Source organism: Trichomycterus rosablanca, chromosome 3 (genome assembly GCF_030014385.1).
Source record: "Trichomycterus rosablanca isolate fTriRos1 chromosome 3, fTriRos1.hap1, whole genome shotgun sequence".
Lineage (NCBI taxonomy): Eukaryota > Metazoa > Chordata > Actinopteri > Siluriformes > Trichomycteridae > Trichomycterus > Trichomycterus rosablanca.
Genome location: NC_085990.1, coordinates 48769738 through 48791917, shown reverse-complemented (window position 1 = coordinate 48791917; position 22180 = coordinate 48769738). Strand labels below are relative to the sequence as shown.

At 37.8% G+C, this 22180-nt stretch overlaps 1 protein-coding gene across 1 annotated transcript; it reads left to right on the top strand.

Moving 5' to 3' along the window:
* Positions 1-1150: 1150 nt before the first annotated feature.
* Positions 1151-18108, top strand: ddx61 (DEAD (Asp-Glu-Ala-Asp) box helicase 61). Its single transcript, XM_062991401.1, has 14 exons — positions 1151-1300; positions 3593-4387; positions 4491-4554; positions 6428-6532; positions 6622-6751; positions 10245-10391; positions 10478-10572; positions 11201-11323; positions 12855-12983; positions 13788-13904; positions 13996-14059; positions 14147-14248; positions 16963-17159; positions 17316-18108. Exons 2-13 carry the CDS (start codon positions 4257-4259, stop codon positions 17154-17156), a joined length of 1401 nt encoding a protein of 466 aa, XP_062847471.1. The 5' UTR covers positions 1151-1300; positions 3593-4256; the 3' UTR covers positions 17157-17159; positions 17316-18108.
* The last annotated feature ends 4072 nt before the right edge of the window (positions 18109-22180 follow it).

Genomic DNA, 22180 nt, shown 5'->3' with positions numbered 1-22180 from the left:
TAAAGCCCAGGCCATCTTTGTGGAGAGCAACAATTCTATTTCTCACATCCTCAGAGAGTTCTTTGCCATGAGGTGCCATGTTGAATATCCAGTGGCCAGTATGAGAGAATTGTACCCAAAACACCAAATTAAACAGCCCTGCTCCCCATTTACACCTGGGACCTTGACACATGACACCAGGGAGGGACAACGACACATTTGGGCACAATTTGGACATGTTCACTGTGGGGTGTACTCACTTATGTTGCCAGCTATTTAGACATTAATGGCTGTGTGTTGAGTTATTTTCAGAAGACAGTAAATCTACACTGCTATACAAGCTGTACACTGACTACTCTAAGTTATATCCAAGTTTCATGTCTATAGTGTTGTCCCATGAAAAGATATAATGAAATATTTGCAGAAATGTGAGGGGTGTACTCACTTTTGTGATACACTGTATGTGTCTGTGTATGTGTATAAGTATGTGTGTGTGTGTGTGTGTGTATATATAAGTGTGTGTATATGTGTGTGTACAATCGTAGGTGTGTGTATATGTATATATAAGTGTGTGTGTGTGTGTGTATATATATATAAGTGTGTGTGTGTGTGTGTGTGTGTGTGTGTATATATATATAAGTGTGTGTGTGTGTATATGTATATATAAGTGTGTGTGTGTGTGTGTATATATGTATATATAAGTGTGTGTGTGTGTGTGTATATATGTATATATAAGTGTGTGTGTGTGTGTGTATATATATATAAGTGTGTGTGTGTGTATATGTATATATAAGTGTGTGTGTGTGTGTGTATATATATATAAGTGTGTGTGTGTGTATATGTATATATAAGTGTGTGTGTGTGTGTGTATATATGTATATATAAGTGTGTGTGTGTGTGTGTGTATATGTATATATAAGTGTGTGTGTGTGTGTGTATATATATATAAGTGTGTGTGTGTGTGTGTGTGTGTGTGTGTATATATATATAAGTGTGTGTGTGTGTATATGTATATATAAGTGTGTGTGTGTGTGTGTATATATGTATATATAAGTGTGTGTGTGTGTGTGTATATATGTATATATAAGTGTGTGTGCGGGTTTCGGGCTCCAAATTCAAACCGGCCTCTCTGATTGGACGTTTGAGTTTCTACGTCACTAGTGTGAGAACTTGTGAGCGCTAGGCCGTGTTCAGGTCTGAGTGAAAAGACAAAAGGACAGTTATAAACACCGCTACATCCACAACCAAGACTTTCTTTATCAGGGGAGCGGAGATTTATTTCATTAAAAAGACGAAGATTAAAATCCTTCAGAATAAGACGGTAACTTAATTAAACTGATCTGTAATATGAAGTTTAGTCAGAGCGATAGCTTACTGAGCTCTATGTAGCTAGTTAGCTTGCTAGTTAGTCAGCGAGTGAAACCGTGTTCGGTTAGTTTGTTTGTATTTCACCAAGTTTCAGTTATAGTTTTTATTTTATTTCTAATGTTAGATGCGGTCTAAAATAATATACAATGTTAGCTAGTGTTAGGTACTAAGTTTACCAAGTTTAACTACATTGACTTTGATATCTTGAAACCTAGTTAGCTTTAGCCTGCTGCATTGGTACAGAAAAGCTAATTAGCAAAGTTAGCACTTGCAGTTCACTTCATGTTGCTGCCATCGTCGTGCTACAGACTGTTTACCAGCTAAAGGACTGATCTGACTTAGTTTAAAGCAGTTCCGCGTAATTCAGAAATGATATTTTGGCCACCCATCATGTTAAATAAATCGACTAAATAATTGTACTTAAAATATTGTAAAAGTTGATGCTTTCTGTTTTATATAGGTTTTAGTTCATAGTGACTTAAAACATCACACTTTAACAACAGTTTGTGGATAAACCAGACTATTAAATTGTCTTAGGTGTCTAGTTCTAACACTTTAAAACACTAGACCTATTACAATTAAAAGTAAGTTTGGTTATTTGTGTTTTCTTTGGGGTTTTGTTGGATCTTCACAAGTTCACTCATACAGCTATGTTGAATGTCTATTGTATATAAGGTATTAAGCTTATTAGGAAGGGTATTTCAAAGTTTTATACAGGTTTCAGTTCTTAAAACATTACACTTTAGCATAATAATGGTTTATGAATAAACCAGACTAAAAAAATTGTATGTGTCTAGGTCTAACACTTTAAAACACTAGACCAATTACAATTAAAAGTAAGTTTGGTTATTTGTGTATTGATTGAGGTTTTGTGGGATCTTCACATGTTCACTCATACAGCTATGTTGAATGTCTATTGTATAAAATGTGTTAAGCTTATTAGGAAGGGTATTTTAAAGTTTTGTATAGGTTTCAGTTTATATTGTTTTAAACATTACACTTTTGCAACGATTTGTGGATAAACCAGACAAAAAATAGTCTTATGTGTCTAGTAACACTTTAAAACACTAGATCAATATAATTAAAAGTAAGTTTGGTTATTTGTGTTTTCTTTGGGGCTTTGTGGGATCTTCACATGTTCACTCATACAGCTATGTTGAATGTCTATTGTATAAAATGTATTAAGCTTATTAGGAAGGGTATTTTAAAGTTTTGTATAGGTTTCAGTTTATATTGTCTTAAACATTACACTTTTGTGGATAAACCAGACTAAACATTGTGTTGTGTCTAGTTTTAACACTTTAAAACACTAGATCAACATAATTAAAAGTCAGTTTGGTTATTTGTGTTTTTTTTTTTATTGAGGTTTTGTGGGATCTTCACAAGTTCACTCACACAACTATGTTGAATGTCTATTGTATAAAATGTATTTAGCTAACTAGGAAATATATTTTTAAGTATTATATAAGTTTCAGTTCATAGTGACTTAAAACATCACACTTTAACAACAGTTTGTGGATAAACCAGACTAAAAATGTATAAGGTGTTTAGTTTAACACTTTAAAACACTAGACCAATATAATTAAGTCAGTCTGCTATTTGTTTTCATTGAGGTTTGTGGGATCTTCACAAGTTCACCTTTACAACTTTAATTCCACTGATTAATGTTGTTTTACTTTTTCACATACTATTTATTGACTTCTTATGAACAAAAAAGGGGGTTTATGTGCTGCCAATAATCTAATTCTAACATCCATGTGGTAACCAAGTCCTATCTGTTGGGTGAGACATTTTCTTTAGTGATCTAACTGAAAAATCATCCCAACAATGTGACACAATCTAAACAAAATATTTTCATCATTGAATCATGTTCTTGTTTTGTTGCATTTTGTCTAATTTCATTTAAGCCTATTTTGATTTTCCCTATATATGATTAATGTAAAAATATACCAAATAATCTTTAAAAAAACACTAAATATTTACCAGTTTAACATCAGCTGACTAATGCTGCAAAAAACATACAATAGACACTGAATGTTGCATAGATCTAAACTGATTCTTAATACTGTTTAATAGACATGAGTGTCTGTGGTTTGTATGTCTTAATCTTAAAGGTGTTAAGTCAGTGGTTTTTAAATGTTATTTTCAATGCTGTTCCTGTCTACCAGATGTTTAGTCTGTTTGTTACTATTGTAAATTAATTTAAGATTGCTCAATATTAAATGTCTCTCATTTTATTTTTTAGGTGGCACACTGCATAAATAAGGATTTTTCTTCAGTGAGTAGTCAAGAGAGACTGCAAGACAGAAAAGACAGCTAATAAAAGCAGAATTGGATTGATTCTGTTTTAAATTTTCAACTGAAATTCAGTCACGGGGTCATTTAGATATATCTACAAGTTTACTAGGAGCATCTTGTTTGATGTATCTTACAGAAAAATAAAATACCAGGCAGGAATTTTAACAAAGGGCTAAGGACTGTAACCTGAAATGAACATTACTGAGTGGTAACAGCTCTTTTTGAATCCAAAACAGTTTAAAAGGTACTGAAGCTTTTTTCAGAAAAAAAGTAGGACAAATTTAAGACCGTTATTAGTAGAACCTATAGCAATAAAATTTCGCCATATTTGTGCTAAAAGGCCAAACCTGAATTACAAAAAATTGCCCATTTTGAGTTGATACCTTGTAGACGGGTTATATTTATTTTTGTAAATAATTTTTTTCTTCTTTTTGGGAGAGTTTTTTTTATAAATTGTTTTCATACATCAGCTCCTCTTCTTTTCAAGAGGTCTGTACGTACAAGTGACGAAACAAAAATCTGTTTACATAGTAAAACGTTGCGTTTTACAGTAGCAGTAAAAAAAAAAAAAGAAGAAACTTTAAATATAAAAAAATAGACTTTGAGAAACAATGGCTACTGCAAGAACAGAGATCCCTGCCTCAGTGATGGCGCTGGCCAGGCAGAATGGGCAATCCAAGCCGGTGGGCCTTCAGTCAGGAAAGAAAGAGAGCAGCTTATCACACACCAGTGGTGGAATCAGGTAAACTTAAGAAATATAAGTAACATTCTTAATGTTTAGAAGGATTTAATAAATTGTTCTTGGTCTTAGTTCTGAACCTGCATGTTTTGAATGTTCTGTTCAGATGTGGAGATGACTGGAAGAAGTCCCTGCAGCTCCCAGAAAAAGACATGAGAGTACAAACCTCAGTAAGTCATGAATACATTTACACACACCACAGCTAAAATTACTAGGAACCAAGCAGCTGTTTCAACATGACTGAACACTGGGGTTTGGGGTTCAAAATTAAAGATAATTGCATAATGTTTACATTTCATTGCACTGTTAGCAAGTGTAAACAGGTATGTGTGTGCTTTTCTGATCCTTTGTTATTTTTTCCTTCTTCAAAATATTAGTTATTGGTTGGAAAGCATATTATGCCCAGGAATTCGGTGATATGTGTTCTTGAGCAGGGTTTTTCAAATGACCCACATTTTGTCCATGATTTTTTACATGACCCAGGCAACAATGCATCTCTCTGCTTTGTTCTGTACAATCTGGTCCACAGTGGTTTACAAGATGTAACATAAAGCCTCCGAAAGGGGGCATTTGCGCACAGGTTTATTTAATTATTATTATTTTTCTCTGTGACCCATTTTTTTGGCTTGCAACTCAAGGGTCTAAGGGTTGTAACTAGAGATGGGACGATCGATCGGCTACGAATCTGTATCGGCCGATTTTTAATCAAAATATGCTATCGGCGATCGGCCGATATTTCCTAAATGTAGCCGATCCGATCGTGTGATATATAAAGATCACGTTAAGTTAATAACAGCTCAGTGGATCGATCCAGACTTTGAGCTACGAAGTACCAACCATCACATCACCGTTCATCAACCATCGTACAGAAACCACAGTGAAAGCTCTTCATGACCTAAAATCACATCATTAACGTTGTGCATCATACATACGATGTAATTTTGCTGATTGTAATATTTACTTTAAAAAGATAATTCAACCCGGTCACATCTGAGTCGATTCTATCAGCACGTTATATAAACTCCTGGTTCACTTTGGTAAATCGTAAGCGGTTCTTACTTGTGATGTAGATGAGAACAGAAGACGTTACAGAGCCAATCAGAGGCAAAAGTTTATTCATTAGCAAATTCGTTAGTTCAGGATCATCTGCTGAACTTTTAGGATCAGAAAACTTTTAGCTCCTTAGACGGAACGAGTCTGACGGACAGTTAAAGATCTGTGGTAATAGCAGTTTAATTAAGCTTTTTAATGTAAGAGAGTCACACAGAATGTTCTGTAGTAGCTGGTGTTTATTTAAAACCACGACATTTAATTAATAACAGTAAACACGGAGAGATAACCGAGAAGAGAAACTTACGCTTCACATAAAAACGAATCAACTCATGAATCAATGAATCACTTATAGCGATACTGTGAACAAAGCGTCTCTTCTAAAGGCACAAACACACACACACACACGCGCGCGCTGCTCCGGTTTATCTTCACTGTGAGGCTCTTGTTAAGTTTATTTATTTTATTTACTGCTAAACACCCCCCCCCCCTTCCCCGATCGGAATCGGTTCCAAAAACCCCGATCGGTACATCTCTAGTTGTAACCCAGGGTTTAAAAAACTCTGTTCTTGAGGATCCATTGCACAAAGTAAGCTTGATGCCAGAATTGAAACAAAGCTGGTTCTCTCTGGTATGGTACTAGGCCCTTTGTATCACAAGTATATTGTGTTCCGTCATTACTGTAGTTGCTACTTTTCTTTGCAACCTTTTTTTTTCCTCATTGCTGGGCTTAAAACGAGTTGCCTGAAAATTATGCTAAATGACTAATTGCTGATTTAAAAAAAAATAGGAAAAAAATAATAGTATATTGTCTTTCAATGGCTCCTCTTTTAGATCATTTGTCTGCATATTTGATTTGGCAGTTTTTGGCCAGTCGGATGCCCATCCTGATGCAACCCTCCTATTTATCTGGTCAGGGTACTGGCATTGAGGGTGTACCGATGTGTCCCCCCAATTGCTCGATTCACATAGTGCCATTCGTCTTTTTTTCAGGATGTAACTGCGACCAAGGGAAACGAGTTTGAAGATTATTGCCTTAAACGTGAGTTGCTGATGGGGATCTTTGAAATGGGCTGGGAGAAACCCTCTCCTATCCAGGTATGTCTTCTCAATTGTTGTGTGATGCACTGACCCACTCTAAACTCACTTTAGAGACTCAGATTAAATTCTAACTTTGTTTTTTGAAGGAGGAGAGCATTCCCATTGCTTTGTCCGGTAGGGACATCTTAGCTCGGGCCAAGAATGGCACAGGAAAGAGCGGCGCCTACCTCATTCCTCTCCTGGAAAAGATTGACCTTAAAAAGGATTACATTCAAGGTTAGTATGTCTCAGTTAAACTAGAAATAATGTTTTACACGTACCCACGTGTTCAGAGTTTAATATTAAGTATTAAGTACTATTGCAACATGCACAGTGCTTGGGTGGCATAGCGGTGAAGTATGTTAGCCCTGAGATCTGGGGGTTTGAATTTTTGGCAGTGCTGTCGGGCACCTGCGTAGACATGATTGGCTAATGTCTGTTGGGTTGAGAAGGGGATGGGAATAACTGTGCCTTTTCTGGTACACATACCAGATCCACCGTAGAGACCCCTAATATAATGGGAGCTGCCAAAAAATATTGCAGTATCTGTGCTAAGAGGGGTGTCATTTTTGCTCATTTAAATGTAGTCAGAGCGCTAGATTGCTTTCTCAGTAGTGTTCAGGTGTGTAAGAGATTTCCAGCCCCATTTCTTATTTAAGTATTAACACTCTAACCACTATACACACAAGTAAAGAAAGCAAATTGACCCCTACCTTATGTTTAAGGACTGAATCTATTAGTTGGCCATGATAATAACTAGGGCTGGGTATCGCCACTAATTTCCTGGATCGATTCGATTCCGATTCACAAGGTCCCGATTCGATTTCGATTCAACACATTTAGGCATATTTGAGTTACATTAACAGGTTTTGTTTAAATATGTAAAGATGTTCAGAGAACGAATGTGATAATTGTACAAAGAACACTCATTATTAAAAATATTTGTGTATTTTGTTTACATAAATAATGAATCCAAAACAGAAAACAGTAACATTCATTTTTTATTATTATTTTATATGTCTGACACGCTACAACAGTGTAAATGTAATGTAAACAAAAACCTGGCTGTTGAACAGCTTATGCCAAGTTTACACGACACGACACTCTGATTAACACCTGGTCGCTGTAATGTTCACACTACACGACTGATCGGCGATGGGGGGTTTTACACTACACCATCTATCACCAGGGGGAATCACAGGCGAGCTTCTCTGCTCTCCAAAACTACGTTCTGTCACGAAAACACACGTGAGAAGTGATGAAAGGTTTAATGATACCACGTCCAAACATGCACATCAACAAGTAGCGAGCAATCAAAGTGTGCACGCTGATGAAATAAATGAATCTGAGTGGATTTGGCAACACGAGCAGCATGGATCGTTCTATAGCGAGTTGGAGGTTAATAAATATTTTGTTTTGTAGAGAACGATCAGGTCAGAAATACTGTAAAACTCGCGTGTGCTGATGTATTCTGATAGAAACTGTATTGCGCTCCACCTGTTTCCAACCTCGCCCCTGTGTTTCCCCTCGCTGTTTCTCACATCGATCGAGAGCCGAGTTTTGATCGCAGAGCGAACACAGAGTTCCTCCCGGATCCAGCACCGACCCTCTCGTTGCATGAAAAACCACTGGCTGGTCACGCGAAATTAAAGGGGGTAACAGATTTCCGTGTGCACCGTAAAAAGGGGCGTATTTAAAAGATCGATCTCGCGGTTATATGAATCGATATCGGATCGTTCAAATAAAGATCGAAAAATCGATTTTATAAACCCACCCCTAATAATAACCATAGCAGCTGACATGGTGTTAAGAATTAAACAAACAAATAACCCCTGTCAATGAATTTAAACTACCATTTTGAATGACAGCCTTAACTGAACAATGACTTATTTGTTGGATAATTGCTAGTTCAGTGTTGCAAATCTGCAGAGGTTTAAACTACCATATTTTATTATATGTACAGGTCCTTCTCAAAAAATTAGCATATTGTGATAAAGTTCATTATTTTCCATAATGTAATGATAAAAATTTAACTTTCATATATTTTAGATTCATTGCACACCAACTGAAATATTTCAGGTCTTTTATTGTTTTAATACTGATGATTTTGGCATACAGCTCATGAAAACCCAAAATTCCTATCTCAAAAAATTAGCATGTCATGAAAAGGTTCTCTAAACGAGCTATTAACCTAATCATCTGAATCAACGAATTAACTCTAAACACCTGCAAAAGATTCCTGAGGCTTTTAAAAACTCCCAGCCTGGTTCATTACTCAAAACTGCAATCATGGGTAAGACTGCCGACCTGACTGCTGTCCAGAAGGCCATCATTGACACCCTCAAGCAAGAGGGTAAGACACAGAAAGAAATTTCTGAACGAATAGGCTGTTCCCAGAGTGCTGTATCAAGGCACCTCAGTGGGAAGTCTGTGGGAAGGAAAAAGTGTGGCAGAAAACGCTGCACAACGAGAAGAGGTGACCGGACCCTGAGGAAGATTGTGGAGAAGGGCCGATTCCAGACCTTGGGGGACCTGCGGAAGCAGTGGACTGAGTCTGGAGTAGAAACATCCAGAGCCACCGTGCACAGGCGTGTGCAGGAAATGGGCTACAGGTGCCGCATTCCCCAGGTCAAGCCACTTTTGAACCAGAAACAGCGGCAGAAGCGCCTGACCTGGGCTACAGAGAAGCAGCACTGGACTGTTGCTCAGTGGTCCAAAGTACTGTTTTCGGAAATCAAGGTGCCAGAGTCTGGAGGAAGACTGGGGAGAAGGAAATGCCAAAATGCCTGAAGTCCAGTGTCAAGTACCCACAGTCAGTGATGGTCTGGGGTGCCATGTCAGCTGCTGGTGTTGGTCCACTGTGTTTTATCAAGGGCAGGGTCAATGCAGCTAGCTATCAGGAGATTTTGGAGCACTTCATGCTTCCATCTGCTGAAAAGCTTTATGGAGATGAAGATTTCATTTTTCAGCACGACCTGGCACCTGCTCACAGTGCCAAAACCACTGGTGAATGGTTTACTGACCATGGTATTACTGTGCTCAATTGGCCTGCCAACTCTCCTGACCTGAACCCCATAGAGAATCTGTGGGATATTGTGAAGAGAAAGTTGAGAGACACAAGACCCAACACTCTGGATGAGCTTAAGGCCGCTATCGAAGCATCCTGGGCCTCCATAACACCTCAGCAGTGCCACAGGCTGATTGCCTCCATGCCACGCCGCATTGAAGCAGTCATTTCTGCAAAAGGATTCCCGACCAAGTATTGAGTGCATAACTGAACATAATTATTTGAAGGTTGACTTTTTTTGTATTAAAAACACTTTTCTTTTATTGGTCGGATGAAATATGCTAATTTTTTGAGATAGGAATTTTGGGTTTTTATGAGCTGTATGCCAAAATCATCAGTATTAAAACAATAAAAGACCTGAAATATTTCAGTTGGTGTGCAATGAATCTAAAATATATGAAAGTTAAATTTTTATCATTACATTATGGAAAATAATGAACTTTATCACAATATGCTAATTTTTTGAGAAGGACCTGTATTGTGTGTGTGTGTTCTGCTATCTGTAGTTTTGACATTAGAGACCAGTTGTCCCTGCTTTTCCTGCTCTTTACATTGCAGCTTCCTCTGACATGTCATTTATACTGTTTGACCATTGTTTGCTTTAGCTTCATGTTTTAAGCATTACCAGACAAATGAGAAATGTTTTCTTTTCTTTCTCTCTAGCTTTAGTGTTGGTACCCACCCGAGAACTGGCCTTGCAGGTGAGCCAAATTAGTATTAACATGAGCAAGCACATGGGTGGAGTCAAGGTTATGGCCACCACTGGTGGCACTAACTTGAGGGATGACATCATGCGCCTGGATGAGATGGGTATGTAATGATAGGGTAATAATCAATATGTGTACTTCAGTATAATGTGTCCTCACTCTTTTTGTATGTGTCTGGCTTTTCTTTAGTTCATGTTATAATAGCCACTCCAGGCAGAATTCTAGACCTTATAAAGAAAGGTTTGGCCAAAGTTGATAAAGTCCAAATGATGGTGATGGATGAGGTAGGTGTATGTTGTTAAAGAGTTTTGAATTGTAGGCATTGTGTTTGCTGTTTATTTGTTTGTTTATTAGGATTTTAAGGTCATGTTTTACACTTTGGATCCATTCATGACAGAACAGGTAGTAACAGATTACACAAGATTTATCAGTTCAGGTCAGTTGAATCTCCAATTCACCTCACTTGCACATCTTTGTACTGTGGGAGGAAACCCACACAGACATGGTGAGAACATGCAAACTCCACACAGAAGGGACCTGGACCACTCCATCTGGGAATCGAACCCAGCACCTCCTTGCTGTGAGGCAACAGTGCTAGCCACCGTGCTGCTTTTATGTTTAATGAATAATTGGGGGAAAAAACAGCCTTGACAATCTTAATAACATTTACTGTATTGATGCAACTAGCACTTTTTAACAGTCAAACTCATTACCCTGTGATGAGCTATCTTGTTAGTGTGAAGGCAGCAATAGCTAAATGAAATAAATGATAACATTTATTTCATGTGAGCATCGGGTCAGGATTACAAAACTAATTTAATTAATAAAGCAGCATTAACTAAACATAGATAAAGCATTTATTTTCAGAATTAATACATGGAACTGTTAATAACTTTTTGCATATTTCTTTAGGCAGACAAGTTGCTTTCTCAGGACTTTGTTGTTCTTGTTGAGGACATCATTAGCTTTTTTGACAAAAATCGTCAGATTCTGCTCTACTCGGCCACCTTTCCCGTCACCGTACAAAAATTCATGGTAAGGGCTGAGCTCATAAAAGAATAAGTACTACATGTAGTAGTGATTTAATGCCTTTTAGATGTTTATCTTAATGACACGTGTCAGTGGCAACCGTAAGAGGATCACTTAACAACCAATGACTTCGTGGCCGAACTCCATGAAGCTCGCCACTATTGACCAAAAAGCACATGAAGGCTGGAAGCAATTTGGGTTGGCATGCAGATTTATGAACCACAGTTTTACGGAGTGATAAAGTGAAACTGGAACAGTTTGTCTGTATGGATCAGCTGTTTGTCTGGTGCAAGAATGGCGAGGCTTATGACCAGAAGAGTACTGTCCCCAAGGTCAAGCACGGAGGTGGGTCAGTGATGATGGAGGGTCATTTTTCTGCTGCTTGAACTGGCAAGCTTGACCGGTTGAGTGCCATCATAGATTTAGAGGAGGAATGTTATGCCTCCTGTGGTGAAATTTGACAATGATCCCAACCAAAACTTGGTTAAGGAATCAGTCATGGAATGGCCCTCAAGTCTCAATATGCTGGAAGCTTTTGCATGAGAAGAAGGGGTGAAGATTCCAGGTTTTAGAAGCTTGTTGGCATGTTACCAAAATTGCTTATTAGAGTTTATCAAGGAAAAAGGTAGTGGGTAGAGCTTTGGGCTATCAACCGGAAGATTGGCAGTTCAAGTCCAGGCTCTGCTACGCAGCCACTGCTGGGTCCTTGAGCAAGGCCCTTAACCCTGTCTGCTCCAGGGGCGCCGTACGATGGCTGACCCTGCGCTCTGACCCCAGCTTCCAAACAAGCTGGGATATGCGAAGAAATAATTTCATTGTACTGTACACGTGTATATGTATATATGACAAATAGTCTATCCATCTATCTATCTATCTATCTATCTATCTATCTATCTATCTATCTATCTATTATCTATCTATTATCTATCTATCTATCTATCTATCTATCTATCTATCTATCTATCTATTATCTATCTATCTATCTATTATCTATCTATCTCTATCTATCTATCTATTATCTATCTATCTATCTCTATCTATCTATCATCTATCTATCTATCATCTATCTCTATCTATCTATCTATCTATCTATATCTATCTATCTCTCTCTATCTATCTCTATCTATCATCTATCTATCTCTATCATCTATCTATCTCTATCTATCTATCTCTATCTATCATCTATCTATCTCTATCATCTATCTATCTCTATCTATCTATCTCTATCTATCTCTATCTATCTCTATCTATCTCTATCTATCTATTATCTATCTATCTATCTATCTCTATCTATCTCTATCTATCTCTCTCTCTCTCTCTCTCTCTCTCTATCTATCTATTTATCTACTGAGGCTGGGGGTTTAATAATAATGCACATCCCATTCATCAGCAGAACTTATTTTATCAACACTGAATTTATCAACAACTATTTCTATAAACATCAGCTTAATACATAAGGTGGATATTTCATATTTGAATATTTCTTTCATTTTCCTAAATCTACTTAACTGTTTTATTTTCCTCTTGTGTGGTCCAGTCTAGACATCTCAAAAAACCCTACGAGATTAACTTGATGGATGAGCTGACGCTGAAAGGCATCACTCAGTACTACGCCTATGTTGCAGAGAGACAAAAAGTGCACTGTCTCAACACACTCTTCTCCAAGGTAGGAGGCCTTGGACATATTTCTAGTTTTGTGTTCTCTGTTCTAAAACATTTGATTGTATGCATGTCTGGGGCACGAGTGTCCACTTTTACCCATAATGTGGGCGAGCTTGCAGGTTTGTAATCCCGATAGGTACAGTGCACTTGATCATTTTAACCAGTTGATCTTGGTCTCGAGTTGTTTTGGGTAAAGCTTCTGTCTGGCTGGTATAAAAACCTAAAGCCACACCAGCCTTAAATGATATGATGGCTCAGAGATCTAAATTATTTGGCATCAACACAATTTAAAAGTTAACAGCTGCTTAATATATTAAGTTACATATATTACATTTGAGTTGTAGCCTAGCGGTTAAGGTACTGGTCTAGTATTCAGGTCACTGGCTAAAGCCCCACCACTGCCGGGTTGCTGCTATTGGGCCCTCAATTGTTCAGACTGTTTACTGTCCCAGTACGGTAAGTCGCCTTGGATAAAGGCGTCTGCTAAATGCCAAAAATGTAATGTAAATCTTTGCAGTGCTCAGCGGTTAAGGTGCTTGACTAGTAATCAGAAGGTTGCTGGTTCAAGTCTCATCACCTCAAGGCCCTTGACCCTCAATTGCTCAAGTTGTATTCAATGATAATAATGCTGTAAATGTATCAAATACTAGAGCGACTTACAATTATGACTGACTACAGTTTGAGCAATTGGCATCAGTGGGACTTGAACCAGCAATCTTCTGATTACTAGTTCAGTTCCTTAACCACTTAGCTTGTTAATAAGTATTGTTAGATCTTCCTAATGTTTTTACTTTATGTTCCCTTTCAGCTCCAGATCAATCAGTCGATTATCTTTTGTAACTCAACCCAGAGGGTGGAGCTTTTGGCTAAGAAGATCACACAACTGGGCTACTCTTGTTTTTACATCCATGCAAAAATGATGCAGGTAATTTTTAGCATAAACAAAAGTCTAATTATTGTATTATTGGTCATTTTACAGCTACAGTTTAGTTAATGGTTTATCGCTCATGTTGCAGGAATACAGAAACCGTGTGTTCCATGACTTCAGAAACGGTCTGTGTAGAAACCTGGTCTGCACCGGTAAGAATACAAGCTTCTTTACATAAGTTCTTATACAAATTGGGCTTCCACCCCTCCATGTTTAACGTGTGTGATTACTCTTTACAGATCTGTTCACGAGAGGAATTGACATTCAGGCTGTCAATGTGGTCATAAACTTTGATTTTCCCAGGAACGCAGAGACCTACCTACACCGCATCGGCAGATCAGGTGAGCAATCTCAGCACATCTACTACTTTAAGAAGAAACAATGCGGTAACACATGCAAGTGCTGCCTGTATGTGTAATATTTTACGTCTCCAGACCTGTAAAAATGCTAAATATGTGCTTGAAGGTCAATTCCTTGAGTTGAGTTACACATGCCTCAATATTCTTTTCCTGTGGATTCAGATTGAACTGATACCTTTAGATAACAATTAGATCCCTTTGATGCTTTGTAAGCTCATTGTGGACTGTGGCTTTAGCTTTAAGATGCAACTATGTCAGTAAAATAAAATCTCACTAAAAGTGGTGAATTTCACATGGGGTTAATCAGTCACTTTAACCTGGTCTGCTCAACCATTTGAGTCTAATACTTGGGTAAAAATAAGCTGTATTTAAATAATCTACTCCTTGGTTGACGTGTTAAACTCAAAAATATTGGTAGATGGTTTTAAGAAACCAGCCGACCCAACCTATGGGTCAACTTGAAGCAGCTGAAAAATCATCCATAAAAAGTTGCATCATTTTTGTGATCATCTCAGTTGTTTGATAGAGGCTTATTAAAATTACTGTGTGTACTAGTGACAACTAAAATATTAATTACATGTTGTTGGTATAGTTCCAAGAAACTAAGAAATGCAAAGAAATCATTTTTAAACATTATGTCCTTGGTGGGATTATTAAAGGGTTAATCAGTGGCAGGTACTGACTAGGGCTGCAACTATCGATTTTTTTTGTAATCGAGTATTCTATCGATTATTCCAGCGATTAATCGAGTAATCGGATAAGAAGTACTTTTGCTTTAATAAAGAGCAAAAATAAATACATATAAGATTAAATATGACATGTCTATTGAAACAAACTATATATTTTTATTACTTGCATAGAGGACAGTTTAAAGAGAAATATATACATAATAAACCAGAGGTGGGCAATTTAATTTTCCAAGGGGTCACATAAGAAACTGGGACTGTTGTGGAGGGCCGGACCAATAAGGTGAACTTAATTATGCTCAATATTAATTTTATCTCTTTATTTACATTTACATTTTCAGCATTTAGCAGACACCTTTATCCAAAGCGATTTACAATACAGTTACAGTATACAGTCTGAGCAATTGAGGGTTAAGGGCCTTGCTCAAGGGCCCAACAGCAGCAACCTGGCTGCCAGCAACCTTCTAATTACTAGTCCAGTACCTTAAGCACTAGGCTACAGCTGCCCACTCTTTATTAAAAGCAGTAAATTGTGCAGTTCTAATAAGCTGTTAATGTTTAGATGTTACAATCAGAATATTAGACGTAGGCAGAGAAAAAACATCAACATTATTTTACTAATTAAACAAACATGCAAAAAAACAAAAACAAATGTGAACAAAATGTGCAGGTTTTTAAACTTTACACTATTTTGTTTGGAGTCTATTCACCTCATTTGTTTTTCAGTCCTTTGTTATTGTTGGATATTCTTTTTAAAATCACAAAGCTGGTCCTGACTGCTTCAGTTCTGGACGTGTTAAACTTTATAAACAATCCTTGTTGCTTGTGCGGTTTAGTTAGTGAAGCTTCAGGTGTGACCTCCCCCCGCATCGTTCATGTTCTTGTATTTCTGTTTAGTACCGCGATTTAGAGCCTAGATTGTGATACTTAACCAGCGTTACATCTGACTTTAGTAAATAAACAATTCAGAAGTTCATGTCGTTTTAAAACTCCACCGTCAATCACACTCAGTTCTGTTCGCATTACAGTGAAGCCGAAACACTCGCGCACACGTAAATCCAAACTTACGGATATTTAAAGACACAGCCCCCCGTCAAAATCAGTCCTGTTGTAATGCATATTAGATGTACTTTTATTAACGTCCAATTTTTAATTGCCGCGAACCACCTGCGTTGTAAAAGTGAAAGTCCGTGCGGAACACCGTGAGCTGTGTATCGGTGTATGGGATAAACGATTCCTCGATGCAAAAAATTTGAATCGATCATTTTTAGTAATCGAGTTACTCGAGTTACTCGAGGAATCGTTTCAGCCCTAGTACTGACCACTGTTTACTATGGGTTTGAATGTGATTTTGATTTATTCTGAACACAGCCATACCCACAATTATAAGAGGGTGTGCACAATTATGCCGCCACATTATTTGTTTATGTAAAAACATTTAAGTTTTAAAAGTTTCACAGATCATAGGTCACATTCGGTGGCTATTCACATTGTGGTGACCAGTCGGTTTGCCGTTAGAATAGGCAGGGGGAGTGTATGTGAGAGCGGCATTGCAGAATGCAGTGCGGCCGCAACCGATGCATTTTTAGGGAGTAAAAGGTGGGTTTTGTTGTTGGAATGGCATTTTTCACTGGTGTGTATATAGTTATTACGTGTTTAATGTGTGTTTAGTGTTCGTTTTTATGTTACGTTTATAAGTTACTGTTTTTAAGTTTTACTTTGGATATTGCTGGAGTGGTCTGTGTGTTGACATCGCGTCTCCTCTTTGTGCTCTGTAACTGCCTTCTGCTGTTCAATAAAAGCATAAATGCCTCGTTCTTTCTCGCCAACAGCACAATATGAAAAGATTTGTTTGGTCTGGTTTTTTTACATCTCAAAATCCTGCTATTTTAGCAGTGAGGGGCGTATAGACTTGTCATATCACCTGTAGTTGATTTCTGCATTTAAAACGGCTTCATGAAAAAGATCACACAGATAATTTTTAAAGGATTGACTTTCTACTCTCCATAGGCAGGTATGGGCACCTGGGTCTGGCTATTAACCTCATCACGTCAGAGGATCGTTTCAATCTGAAGGGCATTGAGGAGCAGCTGTTGACCGACATCAAGCCCATACCCAGCAGCATTGATAAGAGTCTGTATGTGGCAGAGTTCCACTCAATCAACTCTGAAGAGGAGGAGGGTGAGAGGGAGGATGCACCGTAACTGGTAAGAGATTAAACTCCTGTAATCAGCATGTCAGTATAGTATCATTTGAATATGACTTCAGCTTTGGTCCATTTAGTTCATTTATTTGTTTTTAAATTACAATTTTACTGTTATACATTAATTGTAATTCACGTTTCATGTCACTTGTTTTTTTAGAAGAATGGATGAATGGTGTCTGGCATGTTGCACATCTCTTAAACCTGGATGATGTCGGCTTGCATTCAGTTTGCTCAGTTGTCTGTTAATAGTTGATCACTTTCATGGATTTGCCAGCTCTGCAGAGCTCACAAACCACTAACTGTTAATAACCACAACTCAGGTTCATTGCACTGCTCAAACAAACTGCAGTTTAACAAGTAGGAATGTTAAGATGTGGTTTTGGGGATCACCTTTTGTACACTTTGAACCCACTTTTGTACCCATTACTACTTCTTATTGAAAGGGGATTTTACTACCCTGTAAGGGTTAAAAACAATTCTGCACTGGTTAGTATTGTTCATTTCTGCATGCTCTTATATACACAAAGTGCCTTTACTGATCACTCCATGGGCCCCCTGGTTCAGGATTATGTGCTGATTATAAAAGAAAAAACACAATTGGTTTGGATATGTCTAAAACTGCCTAGAACGTACCAGTTTCTCAGTAGCCAAGAGTTTTCTGTTTTTAATGTTTGTGGTTGTTTGTCCTTCTTTTCTTTCATCGGAAATGCTTCAGTGCAAATGCTACTATTAAAATGCACTCGCCTATGTTTTCAGCTTGTGTTAAACTGAGCCAACGTGCGTCCTTTTTTGTTATAATGTTGTTCAAAAGGTACCATTTGTTGCATTTTGTGAGCAGATGCTTTTACAAAGGTTTAAAAAAAGTAAGAAGAACCAAAGAATTCAGATGTGAATGCCAGTATCACCATTCTTATGTATGAAAAGAAATAAAGTCCAGCATATTTTTCATATGTCTTTCTACTGTGTTTTTTTTTTTTTATATCTAATACTTGCTGAAGGATCTGGGAATGTGTGGAAACACTGGGACGACTAACAGAACGTGAACGATAGCACCAGAAACTTTAGGACTGTTTTGTAATAAATATTAGTATTAAAACTAAAGTTCAAGTACTCTTGAGCACCATAAACACAGTCTGGTAAATTTCAAGCATGTTCACCAGTGGCAGAACCTGAATGAAACCGGATTCTTCTGTGTAAATAAACAAGTGAAGGATAAGTTACAATTTAAATGATGTTTTCTTGTTTTCCTGTCAGATTGATCACTTAGTGTTTTACCTTTGCTTTCTATTTACAAGACAACATATTGTAAGTTGTACTTAACAAAATAGGTTTATATTTTTTTATTCCTTTTCCCCTGTTTTGTGGGCACTAAATTCTAAGATTAAACACCTGCATTGTCTGACTAGTTCATTTGATACTGTAGACTTAAAACCACCCATCATTGACTATAGGACAGCCGGTTATGTTCTTGTGGTTGAGAGAAGACTGAAACGTGTGCTGGTCACATTGAGAAGCAGAATTGGTTCATTTAGGGTTTTGTTGTCTTTTTTTACTTTGTAGTAGTTACATATTGAATAAATGTAAATTGTAATGTGTGTATGTGTATATATATATATATAATGCAATATCTAATACTACAACTTCATTACATAATAAAAGTCCTATACTGAGTACAATAATGTCAATCACAAAAAAATAAATACATGTGCAATGTAATAAAGTCGTAGTTACTTAGCAATATGTACTACTTACTACAGCCACAATCGAAAATAAAAGAACAGTAATAAAACACATTATTTTAAATAAATAAATGAAGTAGTAGTTACAGAGTGGCATGTACTACTTATTACAACAAAATTACATAATAAAAGTCCAATTATTTTAATAATTATTACAATGTAAAAAAAAAATGTAAGGGTGTAGTAATGTTATTTTATAATTTCAGAATCATAAAGGTTGTACTGATGGAATATAATTGTAATATAATAACATTTGTTAAAGTATAAGGCATTGTCAAAGGTGGTAATGTTACTAGTTAATGACTTTTACTGATTTTTAATAATGGTATTTATTACTGTAACTCGACCAGGGTAAGTACATGTATAAACATTTTTCATTTTTAGTGACGCTGAACAATTATTATAACATTTAATGACAAGGAACAGTATGAGACTGTGGTGCGTGGAGCACTGTACAGAATACCGACCTTACTTATACTATATACTATATACTATATATGGGGCCGATTTACATTTTTAACAAAACTCTTTAAGCTAATACTTTATTAATAGCCTAAAATCTTGTCTCATGTTAAGGTTTGTACACCTCAGTCAAATTTTTTCATTGACATGTCTTGTTTGTTAAATTCCTTAAATGAAACTTGTGCATGACAACAGCAAAATTACATTTTTAATTGTTTAGTGTAGAAAGGGGGTAGCACCAGGGGCGGCTCGTTTCTTAGGGCGATCGGGCGACGCACCACCAAAGGACGAAAGGGAAGAAATTTTTCTATCACAGCTGTGACTGTTCTGGACAGTCTGTCTTGCCTCTGAATATCGTAGTCCAATCAGCGTTGAGTTGTGTTCCGTACAGTACCGCCCCTTTTGGGGCGATTTCAGTCTGACTGAAAATCGCCCCGGATTGCTCTGATAGACTCTCGTGTTAAGGCTCTTTTTTTTTCGAACTGCAGGCGCTGCAATACAATCTGAATGGGTTCCGGGGGGGCTCGCACTTACGTGCTTGCGTCACACGTAACCTGGTGTCGCGATCTCGTCACCATGACTACCATCACCTCAGTTCGGAGCAACTCCATCGATGCCATTCAGTCGTTGTAGTAATCAGGATAAATTAGCAACTTAAGTTAACATCAAGTACCTACAAAGGGGGTAAAATTATATAAGTTACAAGTAAATTACAAGTAAGTAATGTAAGTTTTAAATTGTGAATTGTGATTGCACTTATTGTATCTCCCCAATTGTTTAATTGTACTTCTTTATTCATTGCACATCAGCCCCGATGCCAATCTTTATTCTGGATCTGCTGCACCTAAAATAAAATGCTATCTGATGAAGACTGAATTAAATTGTTAGGGTGAGAGCTTTACTTAATTTTATGATTAATGGTAAAGCTGGTCTCTCTCCATGTTCAAAGTTATTTGTGAGGGCAAACTGACAGATGACTTAAGATGTTAATTATTTAAGCTTTAATTTACCGATTGAACGGGTCACCTTGGCCATCATCGCAACAATTGCCCCCCCTGAAAGATTTGGCAGGAGCCGCCACTGGCATGGAGCACTGTATAGAATACCCTGACCTTACTTATACTGTATACTATATGTAGGGCCGATTTACATTTTTAACTCTTTAAGCTAATACTTTATTAATAGCTTAAAATCTTGTCTTATGTTAAGGTTTGTACACCTCAGTCAATTTTTTCATTGACGTGTCTTGTTTGTTAAATTCCTCAAACAAAACTTGTGCATGACAACAGCAAAATTACATTTTTATTTGTTGGGTAGCACTGTCGCCTCACAGCAAGAAGGTCCTGGGTTCGATTCTCAAATGGGGCGGTCCGGGGTCCTTTCTGTGTGGAGTTTGCATGTTCTCCCCGTGTCTGCGTGGATTTCCTCAGGGAGCTCCGGTTTCCTCCAACAGTCCAAAGACGTGCAAGTGAGGTGAATTAGAGATTTGTTTGTTTGTTTATTAGGATTTTAACCTCATGTTTTACACTTTGGTTACATTCATGACAGGAACGGTAGTTGCTCATTACCCAAGGTTCATCACTTCTCAAGGTCGAACACAGTCTTGGACATTACAGGTCCTTCTCAAAAAATTAGCATATTGTGATAAAGTTCATTATTTTCCATAATGTAATGATAAAAATTTAACTTTCATATATTTTAGATTCATTGCACACCAACTGAAATATTTCAGGTCTTTTATTGTTTTAATACTGATGATTTTGGCATACAGCTCATAAAAACCCAAAATTCCTATCTCAAAAAATTAGCATATTTCATCCGACCAATAAAAGAAAAGTGTTTTTAATACAAAAAAAGTCAACCTTCAAATAATTATGTTCAGTTATGCACTCAATACTTGGTCGGGAATCCTTTTGCAGAAATGACTGCTTCAATGCGGCGTGGCATGGAGGCAATCAGCCTGTGGCACTGCTGAGGTGTTATGGAGGCCCAGGATGCTTCGATAGCGGCCTTAAGCTCATCCAGAGTGTTGGGTCTTGTGTCTCTCAACTTTCTCTTCACAATATCCCACAGATTCTCTATGGGGTTCAGGTCAGGAGAGTTGGCAGGCCAATTGAGCACAGTAATACCATGGTCAGTAAACCATTCACCAGTGGTTTTGGCACTGTGAGCAGGTGCCAGGTCGTGCTGAAAAATGAAATCTTCATCTCCATAAAGCTTTTCAGCAGATGGAAGCATGAAGTGCTCCAAAATCTCCTGATAGCTAGCTGCATTGACCCTGCCCTTGATAAAACACAGTGGACCAACACCAGCAGCTGACATGGCACCCCAGACCATCACTGACTGTGGGTACTTGACACTGGCACCTTGATTTCCGAATGACATGCAAAATTTGCTTTCATCCGAAAACAGTACTTTGGACCACTGAGCAACAGTCCAGTGCTGTTTCTCTGTAGCCCAGGTCAGGCGCTTCTGCCGCTGTTTCTGGTTCAAAAGTGGCTTGACCTGGGGAATGCGGCACCTGTAGCCCATTTCCTGCACACGCCTGTGCACGGTGGCTCTGGATGTTACTACTCCAGACTCAGTCCACTGCTTCCGCAGGTCCCCCAAGGTCTGGAATCGGCCCTTCTCCACAATCTTCCTCAGGGTCCGGTCACCTCTTCTCGTTGTGCAGCGTTTTCTGCCACACTTTTTCCTTCCCACAGACTTCCCACTGAGGTGCCTTGATACAGCACTCTGGGAACAGCCTATTCGTTCAGAAATGTCTTTCTGTGTCTTACCCTCTTGCTTGAGGGTGTCAATGATGGCCTTCTGGACAGCA

Excerpts from the sequence above, each read along its gene's own strand:
- ddx61 (XM_062991401.1), top strand. The coding sequence starts at position 4,257 with ATGGCTACTGCAAGAACAGAGATCCCTGCCTCAGTGATGGCGCTGGCC. Across the intron at positions 4,555-6,427 it reads ACATGAGAGTACAAACCTCA|GATGTAACTGCGACCAAGGG; the intron begins GTAAGTCATGAA and ends TCTTTTTTTCAG. Across the intron at positions 14,249-16,962 it reads ACACCGCATCGGCAGATCAG|GCAGGTATGGGCACCTGGGT; the intron begins GTGAGCAATCTC and ends TACTCTCCATAG.